Source organism: Ischnura elegans, chromosome 4, assembly GCF_921293095.1.
Source record: "Ischnura elegans chromosome 4, ioIscEleg1.1, whole genome shotgun sequence".
NCBI lineage: Eukaryota > Metazoa > Arthropoda > Insecta > Odonata > Coenagrionidae > Ischnura > Ischnura elegans.
Window position 1 is genome coordinate 36,218,149 of NC_060249.1, and position 22,807 is coordinate 36,240,955.

The 22,807-nt window shown below is 44.2% G+C and overlaps 1 protein-coding gene and 1 long non-coding RNA gene across 2 annotated transcripts in view; both read left to right on the forward strand.

Annotated features, from left to right (window-relative positions):
- Positions 1-5,004, forward strand: part of LOC124157276 — a 491,801-nt gene extending 486,797 nt beyond the window's left edge. Inside the window, exon 4 of the long non-coding RNA XR_006864561.1 lies at positions 4,656-5,004. This is a non-coding gene — a long non-coding RNA (uncharacterized LOC124157276). The remainder of the gene's footprint in view (positions 1-4,655) is intronic.
- Positions 5,005-5,094: 90 nt separating this feature from the next.
- LOC124157277 (delta-like protein B) overlaps positions 5,095-22,807 on the forward strand; it is a 94,796-nt gene continuing 77,083 nt past the window's right edge. Inside the window, exons 1-2 of the mRNA XM_046531866.1 lie at positions 5,095-7,035; positions 19,745-20,020. Of these exons, the coding sequence (XP_046387822.1) occupies positions 6,973-7,035; positions 19,745-20,020 (339 nt within the window). The 5' untranslated portion in view covers positions 5,095-6,972. The remainder of the gene's footprint in view (positions 7,036-19,744; positions 20,021-22,807) is intronic.

A 22,807-nucleotide genomic window follows, 5' to 3' on the forward strand; every position in this document is an offset into this window, starting at 1 on the left:
ACCCGAGAAAACAGCACGGTATGATATGATTTGAGAGAAATTGTTGGGAGTGGGAGCGAAGTACCCAAATCAACCGGTGGCGGTGCTGGCGTGGGCGACGGGGTGTGTGGTGCATGGGAAAGGGACCGAATCGCAAGGTTGGCGAAAGGTGTTTGTGGTGCACACACATACACAGAGTGTCGTGGGTGTTGTCGGGAGGGCACCCGGCTTGCATCTGCCTACTCCCCACCACCTTTGCACGTCTCGTCCAAAAAACATCTTCCGGAATATAAAACCCGGGAGGTAGACGGAGGCCGCGGCCACTCTGCCGACACAAGGTGCGCCGAACACAAGTGAAACTCTTCTGCAGCGAGGTGCATTCCCCAAAAATTCAACGTGTGCTCTACACAGTGCGTGATTTTGTGTGCGAAACTCACGTCTCTTGGATTACACCTGCGACGGCACGGATTTTCGTGATTGGCAGAGTGATATCGTATTCGTGACTGGTGCAGTGATTTTAGAGGGTGGATGACTTTTTTTCCGTGAGCCGATTTGGGTAGCTCAGATACTGTTCCTGGACTGTGTGTAAGAATAGCCCCGCCGGCCACGTGGATTCGTGCTCACCATGGATACGCATGCTGAATTATAGCCGTACCTCCTGCACCATTGCAACGTGAGTAAAGATTTAAAAAGTGCCAGGATATACTTTTCGGTAGCATCGTAAAGACTTCACTACGTGAATACCACACCTTTGTAGAGGCGACGATTATTTTGACAGCCTATCTCATTATTAGGGTATTGCCAGTATCAAGGCATTGATCATGACAAAACGTGGAGATATCCTTCTATTATAGCGATGGAACTTATTGTTTCTGCGTACATATACACTCATCGATGTTTCTTTTCCAATGCGAGAGTAGATTTACCCAACATACACAAAGAGTTAGAATTACTGCCGCTATTCTATTCCTTGATTGAGTAAGCTGAGTTGATTTACGGCGGAGAGATTTAGCCCTTCAAATAGGCCATTGCGTATGACATGGTTTAATGTGTGTCATATTATCAATCCCGTTTATCTCACACATTACTCTGTAAGGTTCAGCTATTGCATTGATGGAAGAAATGCAATTACGCGATACAATTTCTCGCAGGCTGCTGGAATCGTATATTTTGCTAAAGTAGTTTATGGAATCATATTCACGTATCAAAACATCCATCCAAATGTTTAACAGCATCGCTCATCGACTTTTAGTTCGTTTCTGCGAATACACCCATTAAGCTACAACACTCAATTTTTCATCTAATCCCAAATAAAACACCTTTATTTCACAGTTTCATCTAATTTTATGGGTTCCAATAAAAACAGGTGAAAATTCCTACAACGACTAGGCTTCTGGCGAAGCTCTCCATGTCATCAACTTCGTCATTTTCTTGAACTTTGTGGGAACGTCGGAAAAGACTATCCTTTGATTGGAACGAATCGTTCTACGTGCGCTGGTTGTGACCTTAACATTTCACAGTGACGGATCAATTATTGTTCAGAACCATTATTTTGTTGATCGGGTGGTATTTAAGTTCTGAGGGATGGTAACTACCCGATTTAGGTCACGATGGAAAAATGACACGTGCATTTGTTTCGTGTAAATTCGCTGGAACGGAATGCCAATGACTTCAAGGAGCTTCTTAAATCGTTCATTCGGATTTTAAGTGATCATTTTATTTCGCAATGATACCATGCTATACATTTTAAGTAAATGAATGAGGTCATAGGAAACGTTTTTTTGCTGCCGACTCGTAGTCGTCACTGGTGTTGCACATCATATGGATTTTCCAACACTCGAGTCGAATAAGGTGACCGGAAATTTTAATATGTAGAAGATTCCTTAACTTGTGCCGGCGTAAATGGATGTACGGTTGATGACTAACATATAGGTTTTTTTCAATGCGTAAATAAAGTTTCTTAATCCTACGGAATGGGGCAGATTTAAGTCTACGTTTTTCAATGGGACCTCTTGGCACATATGTATTTTATTTATTGTATTGTTAGACCTTGAGGTACACCATTGTAAACCATAATCGAATGTCAGTTTGAAATTAGTGATAGTATGTACTATACATATTTAGAAAGAAAATGCGCACAATTTTACCAGCATAACCAGTTACGATAGAAGTAAATTTTCCACGATGTGTAACGCGAGATATCAGTAAAACTAGTGTTTTTAGGCGTCAAAGACTGAAAATGCATTTTCAAAATCAAGATTTATTTTTCTGAAGACTTAGTGAAAATACGAGTCTCTTCGGTAAAAAGGTGATATCAAGTTGTGTTTTTAAATTATTTGGTCCCTTCGATCGGAAATTGACGTCTTCACCTAAAGATGTGGTTTTGTGATGTTGAAAATCGTGTTTTGAATATATTCTGCAATAAATTCCAACAGTAATATTAATTTTGATATTGGAATTGATTGCTTTATCGGGCAATCCTGGTGGTCCATGTAGCGTTGATGTCTAGAAGAGCTGATTGTTCATATTCTGAAGCCTCAAGGGCTAAAAATATTATTATACAAGGTTACTAACACTAACACCCCGAGCCGAAGAAGGCTCAGCCTGGGCTTGATACCATGACTCAGCGTTTAGAAGCAGATGGAAGGCGTGGCCTAAAACTCCACCACTACCGAGGCGAAACAAGCATTGAAAGAATTAAAGTTATTATGAATTCCATTTTTCACCTGATATTAGAGTGAGTTGACAAGCAACGGGAACAAGGCTGATCCCGTGGGGGAAAAAGAAATGCAGATATCACCCTACAGCCAGTGGCGAAGGGGGAATTCCGAGGGGTCCGGATCATCCCACACCCCCCCCCCCCCGAAATATGAAAACACGATTTCTTTTCATCATAAAATAAAACAAAATATTGAAAAATCGGGAATTTACAAAAGATTTTGACAAATTATTTCGATTATGAAACGTGTTAAAGTTAGTTTAAAACTCTCTACTTAGCACCCTGTTTTTCGAAAATTTTCCACCCTGGTTTGCCCCCCCCTCCCCCCCGGAAAAAAATTCCTGGCTACCCCACTGCCTACTACTCACCTACAGAGGTGTTTGGCAGGGGGTGAACCTCTACCAACACCAAGATGAGCATGAGACTAGAACATTTAATGAATAGTTCAAAGCCTGCGTCCCCAAGGTATTTCCTAATTTCATAGTAAAGGATTTTTCGAGGTTAACGATTGAAGCTCTGACATGGGAAAGGAAGTAAGTCCCAAATGATCGAAATTTAGTTTTTTTCGTGGAGAAGGTATGGTATGGTATTTTGGGGAGGCGACTGACAGCTGAGGTCATTTGCGCCATGAGGGAAGGGTAAGGAAGGAATGGTGGAGAGAAACCCGGCGTCGGCATTAGCCTGCTCTTCACGAAAGGCGCCAAGGGGACCACGGCTTAACGTCCCATCCGACGGACGGAGTGTTGCGCTCGAAATGTCCTCCACACAACACTCAAGCAGAGATCGGGCATTCTCTGAAAATTCTCTGCCACTGCCGGGATTTGAACCCGAGCCCGTCGGGTGGGAAGCCAACACTCTAGCCACCACACCAACCCGATCCCCTTTTCGTGGAGAATGTACACGCGTATGCCAATGACATGGATAAAGTAGAAAGTCAATTGGTACAATCTATCAGTTGCTACCAGTGGCGTAACTATGCGGGGATGTATCCCCCCAAAACCTAAGAAAAATCAAAAAATTATTTAAAAATCTTGTCTGGATTTGATACATAATAGCTGCCTCAGCTTAAAGTTAAATTACAAGTGACAAAATGATGTAAAATGCATTTTCAGGCATGCTATTTTTCAAAAATTTTCCTGAACTCCCCGTTTCCTGGAGGAGGGTTGCCCCCACTAATCCCCCTCATCCCCCCCAAAGCATATCTCTAGTTACGCCACTGGTTGCTTCGATTGACGAAATTTGTACACTAAAGTAAGTCGCATACTGTTGGAAAACCTATTTCTTTCGTCTCCTGTAAAATTCACACGTAGTGGTTCACTACCCTTCCCATGTCAGCACTTCATTATTAAATTCCTTGAAAGCTAACATATTTTATGGAGGACCCGCCAACTTTACTGCCAGATAGAGGCCCATGGAGCTTAAGAAGGTGATACAAAATGAATTTTAAAAAACACGAGTATTTTCCTGTTGAGGACCAAAATATTCTCATGCACTGACTCACTTTGGTTTAATCGCTATGTGAGGGTAGCGCTGCATTCGTTTTGGGTTGGGGCAGTTCCTTTCTCCAGGCCACTACGCGTGGGGTGTCCCAAGGCCTAAACTAGAATTTAAACCCTGGACCCTGCGGCTAGCATAAATGAGCTGCACCCACTACGTTAGCACCCTGCATTGATTTACTTTGAAGACAAAACGCCTTATTCTGAAATTTCTACGCTCTTCGGAAGCCCATTGCATCTCAAAATATATATGCATGAACCCGCCCAATGAGCGGGTTCGAATTCACCTTGGTGGAATTTCCTCCATGTGGGGATGCGTGTTTATCCATCAAGTTCACTGCAAGTAGGGCTTGTTAGGACTACATTCGCTGGTTAATAAAGACGATATAATTGTCATTTAACTGCCTGCTGCAGTAAATCGATCGATTGATAATTTTTATTATTTTCTTCTACTTGGACAGGAAGGAGAGGGTTCCGAAGAGGAGGAAGAGGAAGATAAGACAAGAGCAACAGCAGACGACTCGAGGACCTCACGGCTCAACGCTCACGCAGCGAATCCGCAGTCGGCGTGCACCCGGCCCCCTCTCGGCCGCCAGTGACATCTGTCGGCCGCGGAATGAGCCAGCGCTGGTAGTTCGCCCGGCCGCCGCCTAGGCGTCTCTTGACTCGCGTGTTTTGTGTGTGCGCTCGCCCCCGCCGCTTGCCGCCTCCGCCGGCCGTGCCTCTGTCCGCGAGCCCTGAAGTGCTTGCCGTCGGTCGCTTGGGTGGTGTGAGAGGAGCGTCGTGAAAGACCGGGGAGGTGGAAAGGGGAGTAGGGGTGGAGGGGAGAGAAAAGACGGAGGCATCTGCGAAGGGGAAAGGGTGTGAGGTAGGGGAGGGGAAAGCGGAGGTGAAGGGGCGGTCGTCTCCTTGGAGGGGAGGCAGAGGGAGACACAAGCTTCCCCCGTTCCTCCATTCAGTCGGTGGCCGGCAAACTGAACGCGAGGGCCTGTGAGCTGTGTGTTCCAAGCACTCACTCGAGTGGGAGAGAGAGAGATAGAGAGAAAAGATCAGAGCCGATTGTCAAACGCTGCAATTTTTTTCCCAGCAAAATTTTTTTAGCCCGCAACTTTTTCTTGGTGTTCGAAGGATATTTTTCCCCATTGCTGGATGGACTGGATTGTGTGCTGTGCATTTAAGTGTTTACAATTATTTTTTTAATTCGTGTGCTCATCGTCAACGTACACCGGCAGTTCGATCATCATCTTTATCCGCGAATGATTTTTTTTTATCCGCGATAAAAGTATACGCTGGGATTCGTCACGCAGGTAATTTTTTTCCCCGCAAATCTCAGAAATTTGTTTATTCGCGTCTATTTTTGCGGCCACTTTTTGATCGCGTTTTTTCCGAAGGAATATTTTTCTCAAACCCCCCCCCCCCCCAAAATTTCGCGCTGAGATCCGTGCAACGAGTTTATTTTTATAGCGCAAAAGTGTCGATCTTTCCGTGTTTTAGTCGCGGTTTATCGGAGAGGAATCATTTAAATTTTTCCGCGTTCATATTCGACAACTCAACGAAGAGGACCTTATATTAAGTGTTTCCTGGATATCAATCTGCTACCTCGACGGTGATCACTGCTGCTGGCTTGGTGGAAGTTCGCTTGGGGAGGATAAGATTTTTGTATTTTATCCACGCGCTCGTCGGCTGGATTTTGTCAGCGGATCCCCGTTTTTTTCGCGAGTGTTCCTCTGCGTTTGTGTCTGTGTGGATTCTTCGCCGACGCTGGAGTAACCCTCCCCCTGTTGAAACCCCAATACATCCTCGACCAAAGAATTTTTATCCGGGACGCACTTTCTCGAGGACGTATCATCAGCCCTCTTATACCCTGGTGTGTTTTCCGCTGAAGTGATACCTGGATTTCCATAACTCCCCCCACAGTTTACTCAGTGCCTCGAAGATAAAAATCCTCACCTGGACTTTGTAGTTTTCCCCACCGACTACTGTACTCCTTCCCCCATACGACTGCTTCCAAGGACTTGAGAAATTTTAAGTTTCTTCGATTCCTCTGGGGACTTTTTATACAGTGCTGTGTGGCGTGACTCCTTTTCGGGGAGTCTCGTACGCAATGCCGGGACATGGGCTGTGCGGTGACGGCACGGCCAACATGCTTTGGTGACGGCTGAGTCCGAATCAGTCGGAGAACAGGGCACATATCGTTTGAAACTCTTGCAGACCCGTCATTTTGTGCGTGGGTGGCTGTCGTGTGTGGACATTGTCGCTGCCGTAGTGGTGCTGGTGGGAATTGGACACATCAATACCCTCGACGGAGCATGCCTGTGCCATCAAGTGTCCTAAGGCCTGAGGTTCGACCACCGTTGACACCGCGAACGAAAGACGGAGGCGGTCCAATGGGATACTCTAGTGTCTTCAAGTTGGAAGGTCCGAGGAGCCGCAAGATCTACAAATGATATAAGACCCGTGAATTATATTTTGGGACGAGCTCTTCGACGGCGACATCTTACGCATACTCAACAAAATATTGGAACGAAGCCTCCGACTTAACCGGATACGGGATGAATATCTAAGTGTGTATTATTTTATACGGATGTGTTAGTTCATCGTGTCTTTTTCTCCGTCAGAAAAAAGTTGTTTTTTTCCGTTTTGTTTCGGCTGCATGTTGACGTGATAAGAAGGGCATCAAGAGTTTTTTTTCTGCCGAGCCCCCCCTGCAAGGAAGGAAACAACGACCAATCTTTTTTTTTTAAACTCTCGTGTTTTTTGAATCAACAATCATAAGTGATGATGGGAATACCAAATATTGTGGCCGCGGTAGCCTTCGTCACCTTTGGATTATTCCTACAGGTAAGTCCCTTATTTATTTCTATTTTTAGTCTGTAGTATTCAACTTGTGCACTTGTGAGAGGAATATAATTAGCGAAGTTTGGATGATTTCCGTTTAGGGTAAACGGTATAGTTTTGTAAGGTGTATTTTATGTATCGGTGGTCTTGATTAATGGTTAGGATAGCGTGCCTTCAGGATAAGACGAGCGTATGTAGTGGGAAGCCACCAGGGTTAAAATTGGAAGATTATCAGTGACTACTCGGGGAAAAACTATGTGTTATTAGCCCAGTACTAGACGGATTTGAACTTTCGACCCTTTTCCACGTCCGCTATACAGTCTGCTGATTCACTTCCTCATCGGCCTATTGTAATACCCAGCTTCTTTACATTACCACCGGAAGTCCTGAATTAGAGTTCGCCCCTGCCTTCGCTATCCCATAAATCAGGCGTCTGGTAGGGAAGTTTACCTGAAATCTCTCAGTGAAACAACTCAGGAGAATAATTTCCCCCTAATTCCGCGATGAAGCTGAAGAATTGAGGGAGCCCACGAGGACGATGGTTTACGCGCTGTGGGATTCTTCGGTAATAGTCATGTTTTGATCACTTAACATTAATTCCTACTTGGTCAGTGTTGTTTCGTGAATGAGACAGCCCGCTTGGGGTTGGTTCCTCAACCACCCGCGGTATTACGGGCGCGATTGTTTATTCCCGTCGGAGAATGGACTTGATCCGAAAGGAGGTGTAACTCCCTCGTAGTTATAGAAGGGAACGGAAGAGCCTCTTGAGTCAGTGACGAGGTTTGTTAGGGGAAGGAGGAGAATGTGTATCCGAGAATACTTTTTTAACAGCGGCTGGAAGGGAGGCGAGTATTATCGTATTGAAGAGCGGGACGGTTGCTGGCGGTGGAGATAGGGGCCCCCGATGGTTTAGTGGCCGAATCGAAGAGGACGCCACCGGTCTCTGTTCCCCTTTCCCCTCGCACGGCGGCGTCCTCCAGCACTCACGGCGATGCTCGAGGGTTTTTTAACCCGGCCCGGCGGCGTTCGTCTCGCCGTCTGCCCAATACCACTTACTCCGCCCTCGAAGGATCATGCCACTTTCCCATTGAAATGCGAGTGAAATACTACTACCAACCCCTCACTGGGAAATGGGAGTGGTGAAGTAAATACTCTGCAAATTTAATATAAATCGTCCAAAACTTCCTACATTCGCTGGTTATGTCAATAGTTAAAAAATGTGATAAAAAATTCTGGATATATATTTTCGCAAGAAGATAGATTTATTAAGGGTATTGGTGATAAGGGTGGAAATTCTTGTTACTGATTTCCGTTACCATTCCTCAATCCCTGTGATTATGTGGGCAGCGTGGTGAAACTCAGGCGAACTCGTTTACATTTAGTATGTGGTTATTAAAGGGCCGTGAAGGATTTGGTTGCACCCCACACTGGATCATGAATGATGCACATACTCAGAAGAATAGCCGTAATAAATATGTAACTATCGCGAGCAAGTTTACTGGAGCACACTGCAGGCTGTCGAAGCACGCTCATGCATAGTATTATTATTGCATCCACGTTCGTATGTTTAAATGTATACCGATCGTAGAATTACTCTCCAGATACTAGGAGGAGGTAACAGCGATTTCAAACGGATCGCGTCTTTTCAAGCGACTTACGATCAGCCCTATGGTTGATAAGGGCGAGCATTCCTTTCGTGCGCGGCTTGTTGCATACCCTTCGCCGTGAACTAATCCGCTTGGGGGCTGTTAATCATATCTGGCTGCGGTAATCATATCTGACTCGTGCCGCTGCCTAAGTTTTTGTGAGTTGTGCCTCGAGCTCGTATCTCAGTAATTTAATAGGCTCGTTGTATTTTCGATGGTTCCTCAGGTTTTTATCACTAGAAAACTCATGCAGATAGCTTAGAGGTTCGTCGTCGCAACGAGGAGATTTACTTTACTTACGGCTGAAGTTTTCGTGAGTGAAATCGCTCCATCATGGGATGAGTGATCAGCTACAAATATTTTTCCTCGTTATTACCACCATCAACTTGGGTTTTGGGAGGTTTGTGCCATTAGAAGCCGTGACGCTAGGCTTTATACAGCGCATTTTAACGCTTTTAAGGTGAAAGTTTGTGAATTGAACTGCTGGAATGTCTTATATGATGTTAGGCACGATATGGTTGAAGTTCTTAATATTAGTAAAATAAGACATTGCAATGTTTCCCCTCAGTTTTTTATGACACAATGCGTTTCTTCGTTGCAAACAACATTACAATATAGCATACAAACACTTGATAATGTTGTTTGTAACGACGAAACGCGTAGTGTCATGATAAAGCTCAGTGGAAATACTGCAATGTATTTATTTTTACTAATATGTACTGCTGGAATTAGCTGTTCGACCAGGTTTCATGTATAAGTCGTTTTTGGATAGCATTTAGGCTGTTTACCTGGCCGTATGAACATTTTGTGAGTGGAGCTGCAGGGAATTTTGTGTGTTAATTTTTTAATACTCGGGCTGAGAGAAAGGATTGAGGATATGTGCAAACTGGGGAAACTTGGTTCTTTGACGAAATCGCTCAGTGAAATTCCCCACAAGAGGAAGAAATTAAAATCGCAGGCAGACGCCCTCCCACATTCAATGTATATTCATTTCTCTCTCGTACAGCATGTCTTTTTTATTCCGGGAATCCCTACTTCCGCGCACTCGAGCCTTGTCGCAAATCTGTCCCAATGAGATGACACGACTCGCGGCTATCAGCACGCGTGTTTCCCCCCCTTCCTCGCGGGGCGGGTGTGCGTGGCCAGGCTGCGGGGGAAGGGCTTGTTTTTATCATCTTTCACGCGGCGCGGCGGCCGTTGAAGCTTAAGGGTGTCCTTGCCGTACGAGGCGTGTATTTTTATCCCGTTGAGGCCCCTCTGTGCAATCCCAAAAACCCTCTCTATCTTCCTCTAACACCACCGAGTTTACACACTCGGTGGGGAAAAGTCAATTCCTTTTTTTTACGGTTTTCGCGAGGATATCGCTTCGATCGGAGTTCGGCGCTTTTTGAACGCCTGTGTCGGTCACCTTTTTATTTCCCGGCCGCGGTGTGGTTTATCCGTCCGCTTCGGCCATCAACGCAGAGATTAGTTTCATGCCTCCTGGCGCGCCTCCGACATGTTTCCCTGAAGCCACCGAAATTTTTTTCCTAGCTAACTGTTTTTGGTGGTTTTCATAGTGTTGCGAAGTTACTGGTTTTACTAATTAAATTTATTTTCTGGTCTAAATTTGGCAAGTATTCTCGGTATTTTCGAGCTTTTGCTTCTAGGAGTTAACTGCTTTAAATATGCGCTTGTACAATTTGTTAGCAAACTGTTTAGGATCAAGAGTTGAAGATAAACGACATCAACGAAACAAGGAAGTCTGAATATATTTTGTTGGGAAGTTGAAGCTAATAATCGTAGTATAGGAAAACACGATACAAAACTCGATGAAATGAGCAGGAATGTGTCACATTTTATCATTCAGTAATAATCTTTTGGAACTATAATTTAGTTTAGGTTTTGTTGAGGTCTTTAAAGTGATCTTGTGGCCAAGACTCGTGTAATTGGTATCAAAATCAGTTGGTCTTCAGCAAGCTGTTGACATGGTTTGGCTTCAATATCCGTTTTTATTTTTTCGGCGTTATCCGCGTCTTCTTATCTCTCCCTTCCGATTCAACGAATCCCTGTCATAGCTCTCAATATCCTTCGATTTCACTTCTCTAGGTATTTCTTTCAATCGGAATCTTATCTCTTCCATTAGCTCTCGGCGCATGAGGATAATGCTTTTCGTTTAATTTCCGGTCGCCCGTCTCCGCGAACCAATGGGTTTCTTTTCACGGAGGATTTGTGTTACGAGGAGAGAAGACTTTGCCTGATTCATCAATTTATCAGTCCTCAAACTACTTACCCTCATTGAGTCCTATCTCGTCGTCCCATTTTGAAATGCTATTTCCGCGTGTGTCGAACATGAGTGAATGAAAACGCTGAGTAATTTCCACACTTCGCGACATCGCAAATTTGGTGCCCGTGAGGTTTCCGGCCCCTTTTACTCCAGATTCAGCCTCCTTTGTGTCGCTTCCGTCGTAGTTAATCGCACTACTTAACTTTTCTTCAAACTCTCCGACCATTAAGCTTTTTCATATTCTTTCTTTGATATAGACCGCTTACACCTACGATGAGTTTGAGCGGTCGTAGATTTTACAGCACGTGTTTTCTGTGTATCTGTAAGAGTAGTTTTCACTCAGTTTTTTCTGATTCCTGACTGCTGTGATTCTTGCGAGATTTTTACCTAATTACTGAAAAGTAATTTCTTTAAACAATTCTGAAGATCGAGGATATTTATCAATTATTTCTGCTATTTGGCGTTCCATGCATATGCACTTCTAGTACTCGGCCATAATGCTAACATGTGTGTCATGTTATGTATAAGTTAGTATCCATGATCACATATTTTTCACATTATTTAGTCCAAAATAATAATGCCTTCCAGTGGTGGTATAATATATAATGTATCTTGCTTGTTGACTACGATTAGAACTTACTCGTAAGTTAAGTGTGAGAACTTGCGCTACAGTGGTTCGAAAGACCAAGGAGCAGGAGGAAAAAAGAATATGCAGTGGTGTAGGATGTCTTTGCGTGTTGGCTGCAAGGGAAAGAAGAAAGTGGAGATGGTGTGTCGTATGGGTTGTGGCGAAGGTGGGACATTTCTCGTGGAGGAAGAGTAGCTCCGTGGAAAGGAGAGAAAGATGTGTATACGTACACCTACGTGTTGCGGAGTCGACGGGGACTCGGAGTGGGCATGCACGAGGTGGGATTTCCATTTATGAGAGGAGAAATGGGAGCGGAAGGTGTTTTGAGGACTTGGGGAGGCATTTTAAATGCTGTCGATTCGTCTGCCCCGGAGCTATTGGCCCCCTTATAGGCGGTGACCGGAGGAGCCTGCAAGACTTCCTCCCTTCTACCCTATGTGAGTCATTATCGTCCGCTGCCAATATGGACTGTTCTGCTTCATGTGCTTAATTGCTCTCCGGGCTTTGAATCGTGGGAACTCGAAATCATTGTAGTGAGGTCGGTGAACTGATTTGTATTCCCGTCGAGTCTTTCGATCGCTACTTCAATCAAGATGCCGTATCTCGGATGGAATGTGGTTGTAGTTATTCTTAGGTAGCTTATTAATCTCATTTTCGTTTATAGCTTGGGAATGAGTACTGAATAGTCAGTTGAATAAAATAGGTGGATTGATGATGTTAGAAATAATTTTGCTTCGTATTAAGTATAAAGATGAAGTAAAATAAAATATTTTATTTTTTTGAAGGAGTAAAAGATATCAATTATGTCGCCTCAATTTCGTTTATTTTAGTAGAATTATGTAGTGTCTGTTCACACGAAGACCCAGGGTTTTCTTGTGAACGCGCAGGAATGCTTACTCGTTTCGGGTTTTCTGTTATCTCTAGAAAAATAGCTTGGGAAGAGTTGAAAAAAATCTCGTGTCCTGTCCTCATGAGTGTTAAGGTTCTGCCCGGGGGGTCGCATCCATATCACGAAGTTGGGACACTCTGAAGTGCGGTCCCGAAAAAAGGCTTCCTTTTCGAGGGCACGCGGCCAGCGTGTGGAAGGCTCCTGGAGTGTTTAGCGCTTAGGGCACCTCGAGGGTGGGAGGTCAACTTATATATGTATTTTTTTCACTTCGTCTTCGGAGAAGAGGTTCGTGTTGGCTATGAGGGAGAGAAGGGTTGGTTGGTCGGGCGAGGGTGGGAAGGAGTCCTCGGCGTTGTTCGTGTCGGTGTTAAGTGAGCAGCGTGTGGAAGCTAGCGGTGGGAGTCGCGAGCGGGTGGGCGTCTGCTGGTGGAGCCGCGTCCATTTCTTGCATGCTCCCTTTTGTCTGCGTGTGAGAACATATGAGAGCCATGTTTTATGCGGTCGGTTCTTCCTTGGAGTGTGCAGCCTGGGTGGCTCATCGAGGCACGTTTCTCGAGAAGCAGAAGGCTCGCGTCTGTGTGTGTGTTGAAGGGGTTTGGTCGGGTACTAGGGAACGTGCCGCCGCTAACTGCACTGCCTCCTCCGAATGTTTGGGATACCGGCGTGTGTGGCTGTTATCCCGGTACTAAATACCTAGAATCCTTTAGTACGTTTAACTCTGCAGTAATTTTACCAAGTCCTCGATGGTAACTGCGTTGGCATTTGGAGAAGTAAATGCTGAAATTATGTCATCCTACTTTAAATTTATTAAAAACACAAATAGTTTTATTACAATTTCTTGTTGATCGACGGAATGAATTAAATTGAGTGACAAAGGTAGTGCTTGGTCCTCTGACTCTATTTGAAACTTTCCATGTAATCATGTCTTATTATTTTCATTTTAATGTGGCCATTTAATTCTTATAGTTCGGAGGGCAGAATTATCGGATAAGAGTAGCTCAAAGTAGATGAATATTTAGTATGTTTTCATTGGTAAATGGAAGAATCAAGAGAGTTATTTGTTGAGTGCCGGGAGATTTTACTTTTGAGTGTTACTAGGTGATATGTAGCGTGTTGAATATGTGAGGAAGCAGTGCCGCGAAGGTTCTTTAAAATATACTCGTGTCTTGTCAGGAATCCTTTTCACCGAAAAGACAGTCAAAGGAGTGTGTGTATACAAAGGCATTTGGTTCAGTTTCCGCACTGATGAAATATTTCTCGCGTCTAATCAAAGTGTATGAATGTCGCCGTCGTTCATGCTTTGGGCACGAAATAACCGCGCACGGAAAGAAGTTTATAGCTTCCCAGAGTGATGTGTGGAGCATAAGAGACATGCGGAGAGGCAAAAGGAAAGAAGCGAGGGAAGGTGTGGAAGTATCGCTGGTGTGTGTGTGTCCCTATACGTAGGTGCAGGTCGGGTTAAGAGGGGATTGAGAGTGGTGTGGGGGCTTCGGGAGTCTGTGCTCCTCCTCCGCCCCCAACCCCTCGCGTCTCGGAGGCGGGATCTCGTGTTGTGGGTGGCGGGTTCAGCGGGCGGCTCGAGAGATTAGGTTACAAGAACTCGCCAAAGTGGCACTGACGTGAGAGGTTCTCTTGTGTGTATGTTGAGTTTATGGGGATGACGAAGGGGAGTCGCTCTGCTCTGCTGGTGGCGACGGCCTGGTATACCACGCTTACACGAGTTACGCCGAGAAACAGGGGGAAATTAAATTTTCGTGGAAATTTGGAAATCTACCCTTCTCATTTCGTTATAAAGTTAGGTTTTTCAAGAGAAAATGTAGAATTAAAATATCCGAGGATACTCATAGGCTGTCTGTAGAAGAAAATGTTAATTTGTACTTGAATATACGTGGAGTTATGACATTTACTCATAAATTATTGCTGTGCTAGAGGTGAAAATAAGTTAGCGGAATGTAAATTATGTTTATAAAATTGTTAATAATCTACCTTTTACGTATCTTAATTTTGCTTTTATTAATGAAAAGGAGAAAGAACCGAGAAAGATGGGTTGTGGTTGAGGTTAGTCCCGCTATCCCCAATCATATCCCCTTTGATGTGGTAGGCATCAATTGACGTCTGCCTTGGGCTGTTTAATTTTTTTTGGGCTTAGAAAATAAAAAAGAATCGGATCGGATTTATTTGTTCGAGGGCGACGCTGACTAACCACATTTTGTAAATTTAAATGCTTACTGGTTTTGGTTCCTTTTATTTGAAAAATATTCTTTCAATTGCATCAGTATCCATCTATCTAATAGTACTTTATCACCTCAATAGAATTTAGCCCAAACATGTATTCATAGTCGTTTACCCTCATTTTTAAACTTCACATTTTATGAAATAATTAGGAAGACTGCTTAAAGTGCTGCAATTAGGATTTCTTTATGCATACGATGCACTGCGTGTATAAGTTACCTTCATGGACGTAAAGTTTCCAGGGTTTTGAACGATTTTAAGTTCCTAGACCTTTTCGAGCTATAACCAATGCACTGGAGTGTGTTCCCTGTGTTTGAGCAACATCCGAAGAATTCCCACCTTCCTTTCCATCTCTTTGCTTTTCTTTCCTTTTTTTCCACCCCTCTCCCTCTCGCTCCCACCTCCTCCCCATCCCGATAGAATGCTACGCATCCCGTCTTCCACATCAGTGGAAGGCATCCGTGTACTCTTCACGTTCCCTGACCTCGCTCTTCCCGACGACGAGAGAGGCACGGTGTGTGTTTGAGAAGTAGTACCTCGAAGGGCATCCGAAGCACCCACTACCAGCAAACATCCCTTCCAACCTTCCTCCTCCTCTTCGGCCTGTTTCCTGTCAAACTCATCTCTCCTCCGTCTCTCTGATCTCTCCTCCATTGCTCGCTCGGTGGTTGACGTCCTTCGCACAGGAAGAGGTCGGAGTGAGTGGACTCTGGGAAGATCATCCCGGTCCCTCGAGCGACGAGTTCCGGTGAGATCCTCTGGCTGGGGATGGGAAGAAGCGTATCGTGGTGTTGCGCCGGATTCTCTCTATCTTTCTCCCTCTCTCTCGCTTGTGTCAACGGGGGGTTATGGTGGGAAACTTGTGATTCTTCTGCGAGAAACACGTTCCGTATCCCCGGGATCGGTTGAGTCAGTTTCTCAGGAAATGCTTCGAATTAGTGCTATGTGGCTCTCCCGTTTGGATGGGCTTGCCTTATCTAGTCCTCGTCAATTTATTTGAAAACTGACGCGATTTCTATATCGTATTTAAGTGTGATTTATGTTTCGAAGACATTGCGAAATATTCTTGTTTTATACTTAGTCATCAGGCTGCTCTTGATTTGATGTTTTTATCTCACGATGTCGTAGAAGTGGATGAGGTCTTTTTTTTCGTTCCACCCACTTTTGGTGTATGCCGAGGCATGTAATCATATTTCGAGCTCATATTTAATAGGGTTTTCCATCCTTCATAGTTGTTTTTTTATTGGCAAAGGGAAATATTCACATTCCACTCTAAAGTCAGCATTGGAGGTATCGCTGTAAAATTCATTCGTCGGGAGCAGGGAATGAAATGAAAATCTGGATCGCGAGAGTTCTGATAAGATTATATGTGGCTTTATTTTTTTACCTAACTTTTAATAGTTAAAGTGGAAATTTCCCCACTGTCTTCTCCATGCTCCTAGGAAGACGCGAGAACACTCTCCGGGCGTCCTACTTAAGGATAAAAAATCATCCTTTTCCATGCGACGAATCTCGAGACGTGTATCTTAGAGGTTCGAGATGATAACGTACGGAATTCCCCTTTGCTATAGTCGACCGGTCTTGTCTCTCGACTCCTGCCCGTCCTCCTCAAATGCGACAATGTTCCACGAGCTCCCTCAGACCATACGTTACTTCCCTATCGGGCCGAAATGAGTGGGACCCTCATACCCCCTTAACGCTCCCCTCCTCGAAGGCTCCGTCTATTCTGCCCTTCGGCAATGGACCCGCCTAATACTCCTGTGTACCCCCCGGCCGCTCACTGCCAACTCGCTCGATACTCAGTGGGTGCAGCTGAAAGCTCGGCGATGCCGTGTAGTGTGTCCGTTATAACGTGGTGTCCTCCATAACCCCCTCCAAGACCCCTGATACGAACCAGACCAACCCCTTCATACCCTCCCGTGTCCCCTATCTGTCCCTGGCTACTAGTTCCCCCTCATATCTCTCTCCTCGCCTTGCCAGCTCGCATACCCTTCCTTACCCTATCCCTCATGCCCAGGATCCCCTCCCAATTTTTTTTCACCGTCCTATCTGCACTCTCATCTCTTGCCCTGAGGAATCGGGAGTCGCAAGCTGGAACGGCTTTGGAAACGATCTCTGGTATTTTTTTTCCTTTATCATTCTTCCCCACTCGCATCAATGCTTTTGTTTTCCCCCCACATCATCCTTCTTGTTGCTTTGATTCTAGACCTCTCTCTCCGAAGCGCCCCAAATGATGGATATTTTCATCGTTTGTGCCGCCGAGAATAATGTCTCGTGAGCTGATGGTCCATCTTAGGCAGTGGGAAAGAATTCATGGGAAAAAGTTTGAGACAAAGTGATATCGTTCCCTTGCCCCTGTCTCCTATACATTCGAGCTTTTAGTTTGTGTTTAGATGATAAGAAAAGTGAGCATTAAGGGTAACACCAAATTATTGTTCTCCGATGTAAGTCCTACTTCGTATCCCAATCTTCTGTTCGGCTTCAATTCGTGTCTTGTTATCGAATCCTAAAATTTTCAATTTTTATCGTTGATCAATTTTCAATGTTGTGTAAAGAAATCGGCTCATCGTCTTTTACTTCGTGGCGTTGAAGGAAAATAATAGTTTCTTCATCGCATAATTGGATTTTTGTTTTAATATCGTTTCGAGAATCTCCTCGTTTCTTTCGTAAATCTTTTTAAGGGTCATGACTGTCGAGTTTCCAGTGGGAAACGTGACACTGAGGCGAACGGTTGAATTTAATAAATGGCTCACCTGACCTTATTGTCGGGGAGCTCATCTCCATGCCCGGTTCACATTTCGTGAATCTCACCGTGCCCTTGGGGGGACTGGTGTAATTGGCGAAATATTTCAATTTTGATTTTTTTACCTCTTTATTTCTCGCTCATTCTGGTAAATTCTTGTCGCAATACAAATGATGTGGTCGTGTACCATGAAGATGGATTGATGGTGCAACGGAATTGTTAAAAAAAAAATACTGGCATGATAAACTTAGCAGAGGTGGTCTTATCGTTGTGCACGTTCGCAAAGGAAAACACGACGAAACCCCTCTCTTATCGTTATTTAATTGTCTTACTTCCATATAAATATCCTTGCGTCATTTTGTAAGAGGGAAGGCTGACGGGTCGCAGTGGAGGGAGTCAATATCGTGGGTGCAGTTGCGGATCGTTGACTTTCTCTTTCATTAAATTCATCCTAATATAATCCTCTTCCCCTCTTGAGAACATCAACCAGATCCTCCTGCCGTGAGATCGGACCTATTTCCAAACAGGCAAGGTAGTTTTTCGGTCACGGTCTCGCGAAGTGATCGAAAGATGCGATGGACCGTGGCCAAGGATTCAAGGAGATGGCCTATAAGGAAAGGAACATAGGAGTCCGAGATATTACAGTGAAACATTTCGAATTATGTATCGCAGTTCTTTCTCGTCCTAGTGTTGGCTAATAATTTATTTTTTCCTTTCCTAGAGTCTGTTATTTTTATTCAAGGTAAAAAAGGATTACTTCCCCTTTGAAAGTCTTTAATTCTCAGATTATATTAAAATTAAATGTTGCCCTCGTACAACAATATGCAGCCATTTCATTGAAATGGTGTATCGCTTCATTATTCTTGGCATTTATGTTTTTATGCTCCAAATTGGATTTTTTAATCATGTGCACCCAATGAACTCGTTTTTTTGTGAAGACATTTAATGTAATTATGGATCTGTGATTAATTTAAGAACATTGAGTGATAGTTCGCGCATTTTTTAAATATCAGGACATGTTTTCAACTCGTTAACATTAAAATCAAGAAGGTTGAGTGAAAGCAGTGAAGCTAGGACAAGCACAAAGTATGAGTAGTTCAATTCATCACGTGCTCTTACAGATCTAAGTAGAAGCGTGATACCTATCTGCTTTAAAAATCTATTCTCCAGTTCCATCTCGCGTCGCAGCATCCTCCCTCCGGTTGCGAAGAGATGTAGTCTTCCTCACGCTGTGTTGCACGGCCGTGATGCGAAGGGACTTATCCCCCTCCCTCCTTTAACAGCCAGCATCCCTTCGCACGTTCCTCCCGACGAGTCTGGTGATGAGACGACGGAATAAAAGGGAGTGTCGTCATCATCAAATGAAAGCCTTTAAGTCGATTAAATCTCGAGATTTCCGTTTTCATTAGCCTTCCACCTCCTTCCCTAGCTATCTCCTCACCCTCCTATTTAAAGCGAGGCTGCTTGCATATCATTCCCCCTCCATTTCACTCTCGAGAACCCCTTCTTCCGGACGAGTGCAAGTTGTTAAGGCTTCGCGGGGGAGTTTTACGTAATGTCTTCGCAGACGTGTGCCCCCCGTATCGTCTGGTCCCCGTTTTTTCCTGCATCTGGTACATAACATCGTTACGGTGGTAATTAATGCAAGTACGAACGTCGTTTATATAGGAAAAGCTCGCGGTTTCTCAGCGAGCAGGGAAAACTCAGTGTGTAACTTTCATTTTTTTCTCGTCTCGCATGGAGAAATTATGAAATCAATGCAGTGCGTAGGTTGGGAGTTTTAATTGTTCGATTCCATTGCCTGCCTTAAGTGTCCATTTGTTCCAATGGAAAGCTTTAATGCTCTTTTTTTCCGCATCCCATCCATGCGGCCAGGTTAATGTGGTATTTAACGATTGCTTCGACATTGTTATAATTGACCAGAACATTCCTTTCACAAGTGACCTGGTATATTTAACACTTTTTGTTATTCTTTCGCGTTGTTTTAAATGACTTTGTACAGCTTTCTCTTCTATTTATAACGCCATTTGCTGTAGGTGTATCAGTTTCAAAATCACAATTTGTCCCTGTAAAAATCTATGTAATTTTATTTTGGTTTTTAATGCTTTAGCTATTCCTCTATCTAATAAGGATTCCCAAATAATGCTTTAATCGCCATTGTTATTTGTCGCCATTATTATTTATGGATCTATGAATATAGATTGGCCGATTATTTCAGTCTTTTGCCACTCTCACTTTATGAAATTATTTTTCGTTTGTATCGTGAAATTCTTTTGAGTGATTTTTTATTTGTGATGTTCTCCACCAGGCATCCGCGTCGGGAGTGTTCGAGCTGCAGCTTTCTTCCTTCTCGGCCGACAGCATGAGGTGCTGTGCTTCTGTTCCCCGGGACCCGTCGTGCGACTGCACGGCGAGGTTTCGCGTGTGCCTCAAGCACTACCAGGCGAGGATAGACATCTCATCGCCGTGCATCTTCGGCACCTTCCTCACCCCGCCCGTGGACCTGTCAGGGGCGAATTATGCCCACGGCGAGGGAGGCATCCTCCAAGAGCCCATCCTCTTCTCGTTCGACTTCGCGTGGCCGGTGAGTACTCAATCATTTTCATTTCTCGATTTATTGGAGTGAAATTGATTAGGTATCATACAGAATCAATCTGATTTGGACAACGAAAAGGATACAGGAATTTACCGTTAGTGTGTGTTTTAATTTTTTGACGTATTTCATCGATGGGTACAATTTCGGGGACAGATGCGATACAATGAGATATATCGTGCTGAAGTCTATTGCAGAAATTCAATACTACCTCCCGTCGACGCAAGAAATAATTATATCATTCAGAAAGAAGGAGAAAACCTTGTATTACCTATTTCACCTCACGTAGCTGTACTTAGTTAAAAATAGGTTCGTTAATTTTTCACCCGAATCGCAATTGAATAGGATAGTTCGGTAGACGAATGGGGAAGATAGGCTATTACGAAATCTAAGTCTTCCTCATTCAGACATTTTTTCATAACTTTAAAAAGAAAAAAAATCTCCCGTTTTTCGTGAACAAACGTTGACAGATTCCTGTAAAAGTTATTTTGAGCATCTTAAGGTCATATTTACCCTCTAAATCTAATGCAGGAATTAAATACCCAAGTGAAATCTCGGTAGCCTAATTGATTGACCCCGTTGTTTTGTATACTTTCGGGTGATTCCCTTGGAAACTCGATACGCTTGGCCCCAGATGACGGATGCTATGCTGATCACGAAGCCAGCAAAGCGATGATGACTACGACGGCTTCTCTAGCCCCCCTTTTCGATGTAGGGGAAAAGATCATAGCATATTTAGCCCCGAGAAAGTGAACGCGCTAATTAGGCTATGGAAATAATGCAGTGATCAGTATGGAAGAAGGCTGTGATGATGTGTTCTGCTGTCGAATTGGGATCATGTGAATAATGTGGCGTGGGAAAGTGGACGTGAAGTGTTCGTTGGTGGAATGTTCATAGACGTTGGGGGGCGAACACGGCCCTGGGACAACGCACGTGCGACTCCATATGGGCGGCACGCGTCCACTATGACGGGCGTGTGCTGAAACCGCCGCTACTGGTGCCTGGATCGCCCTTGGCCCTTGAAGTGGGTGTTTGGTCAAGGGGTGTGCACTCGTACTGGTGTTTCCCGTGGGAGTATACCGTGTTAACTTGTGAACTTGCGTTGATGACATTATAGGCGAGACCTCGCCTCCTAAATATCTCTAAGTTGGTTTTGAATGACGGAAGCTGTGAAATGCAGGCGTTACGAGTTCCAACAGCCCATCCCTAGACGTATTAATTCATCCAGCTTCCCTCGCATCTTTCTCGTACTATCATTCGGTTTTCTCGATCTTGAAAATTATAATGAATCACTTTATATTATATTATACTATAGTTATAGTAGTCTTTACTGTTTTTACATGTATGTTATTTAATCAAAGCACGTTGTAGTTGTTTGACAAATTGCATGCGTGTATTTGATCCTGCATGGGAAAAAATTTGCTCCAGAATCGTTTTATTTCCACCCTCGTTTGAATGTCTCGCAGACAGCCAGTTTAGATATATATGCTGAACGCTTCGCTCCAATGTCATTCATTCGCGATCCATTTCGAATGAAGTGTGCGACGTGCCGCCGAGTTAAAGGTCCAGCGGACACACCGTTGTTGGCTCTCTGTCTGGAAGCATAGACCTAGCTTGGGATCGTTCATGCATTTTGCATGTGAGAATTTTTACATGGATAATCATTTGTCGACGGTCACCCTCGCCGATTGGAATCATCTGTGTTGCTGCGAGCCCTTTAAACGTCCGGGTCGTCGCCTGGGCCATCTGCACGGTGCTCCGTCTCCCTCATTGTTACTAACCGGTGGATAAAATGAAAATGACTGCCCTTCCTGTCCTTTTTTCCTGTTCTCTTCGGGGGTGTTGCCGGGAGGAAGCATTGATAGAGGAAATAAGAGGGGGTGTTTCTTGTATTAAGAACCTCCCCACAGTATCAGTGGTGCATGAATGGAAAGGCAACTTCATCTCGCGGCTATGGGTTATTTGTGTATTATTTCACTAGGACTCGTTTGAGAAATTTCCTGTATTAACTACCCTGTAATCAGTCAAAAATTTTGTCTCAATCAATTTTACCAGTAACTTTAGATTAATTTTTTACGATAACCATGCTATTTCAAACGATGCATTTGCGCAGCTCTTAATTGGCTTTAATTTGTTTAATGTAACATCAAGATGAAGTTTGCCGTTTAATTCCCTACTGAATTTACAGTAAAGCGGAACATTCAGTCCGAATTGAGTTTAGAGTCTAATATGATTGCATCATTCCTTTCGTACCTGACCGTTTCCATAATAATATGATACATAATTTTTTATCATCATGGATCGGCTGTCTTCTCCGTTCGGTCGTTACCTAGTTCATTTCATCTAAACGTCATCCTATCCTATGCGCTTGCCCACGTGGAATAAGTTACCCTTTTAAAGGGAAAAAGGAAGTGCAACCAGACGCTATTGCGAGGTAAAGGGTTGGTTTTGCCGTTTTTTTACCCTTGGGACGTGAAAGGGCACAATGCTTACTCCAGAGGAAGAAGAAGAAGAGGGAAATGGCCCTTTATATCTCCACGCTTCTTTTTCACCCTTTATATTCCTCTTCCTTACACCATTTCACTCCCGCACAACCACCTAGCTCCTCATATCTTTGCCCCCCCACCCCCCTTATATATACCCCTTCTCTCTATAGGTCGGCTTCAAAGACTGCACTTCCCGCCCTCGAGGGGCCCTTTTTTCCTCCAAGGGGGCGATAGGAACGATGGAGGGGGTGGGGGAGAGGCGGTGGGGCCGGACCATCTGTCCCGGATGTAG